The sequence below is a fragment of the Sinocyclocheilus grahami genome, unplaced genomic scaffold (assembly GCF_001515645.1).
Source record: "Sinocyclocheilus grahami isolate Dianchi unplaced genomic scaffold, SAMN03320097.WGS_v1.1 scaffold7448.1, whole genome shotgun sequence".
Taxonomy (NCBI): domain Eukaryota; kingdom Metazoa; phylum Chordata; class Actinopteri; order Cypriniformes; family Cyprinidae; genus Sinocyclocheilus; species Sinocyclocheilus grahami.
In genome coordinates, this window is record NW_015511480.1 from 1 (window position 1) to 1,036 (window position 1,036).

The window sequence follows — 1,036 nt, forward strand, 5'->3', positions numbered from 1 at the left end:
TTTAAGAAGTCATATTTTCAGTCCTGCAATGTTTTCCCCCCTTCATTCCCCATATATTTAGACACATTAGTCTCACCTCAATCTATTTGTCTTCTTTACCTAGAGGAAAGCCTAAGAAAACGTGTCTCCGCCTACCTCACTTTCCCCTCTTCTCTTGCAAGGATGATGTGAAATGTTATTACGGCGCTATTTCTAAGGCAAATGAAAAGGATACTTGAAGTTTTGGTGGTGATGGTAGTTTAATTCCAGAGCCTCTTGAAACAGCTCTGGTGTGCTGAGCCGGAGCCCACGCTGGTGCCTCTGAAGGGCCGCCTGGAGAGCCTGGACCCCACAACCCCAAAAACAGCTCAGGATGCAGTCTTCAAGACAATACGGCCGCAAACTCACACCCTCTGACGAAACGAGAACACACATGCACTTATTGACTCCCTTTCACTCATTTTAAATAGATTCAACACTGTTACTGTTAGACCCTCACCAGTTACTGTACCAGCCCTAGAGTCCATCTCCAAAGCGAAGGGATTGGTCACCTGCACCATCTTCCTCTCATTGACAGGTATTAGAGATTCAGTCTCATCTGAACTGCGTAAAATGACCGGGACATCAAATCCAAACCTTGACAGACCACACCAAAGTTAGTTAGACACAGATTAAGGATGTAAACATCAACTTTTTTAATTTTAAGAGGGAACTAGCTAACGGGATATGCACCTTACACCTTACAAAAGTCCATACTTAACCCAAACCATCTAACGCTGGACTAAAATGCTAGTTTATCCTTATAAATGTGAACTCACCAGCCCAACACAACAGCCACAGTGATAATGAAACATACTGCTATGACAGTAATGTAAAACAGAGGAGAATACTCATACAGCATCACTAAAAACTCCGCAGCCATGCTTAAAATGTTACATTAATACAGTGCGCATAAATGCCGGTACGTGTAATCATTTTTTGTTTTATTTTGTTTTAAGTGCGGTATCCTGTGCAGTCTAGCGTTGGGCTGTCACCCTTTAAGACTCACTAACGTAAA

At 42.6% G+C, this 1,036-nt stretch overlaps 1 protein-coding gene across 1 annotated transcript; it reads right to left on the reverse strand.

Annotated features, from left to right (window-relative positions):
- Positions 1-214: 214 nt before the first annotated feature.
- LOC107577846 (cell growth regulator with RING finger domain protein 1-like) lies at positions 215-1,036 on the reverse strand (the record flags this gene model as incomplete). The annotated part of the gene is made up of 3 exons (XM_016263877.1): positions 798-1,036; positions 479-615; positions 215-392 (listed from the first exon to the last, which is right to left on the reverse strand). Coding segments are annotated over exons 1-3 (419 nt in total), but the record flags the coding sequence as incomplete, so codon positions are not given.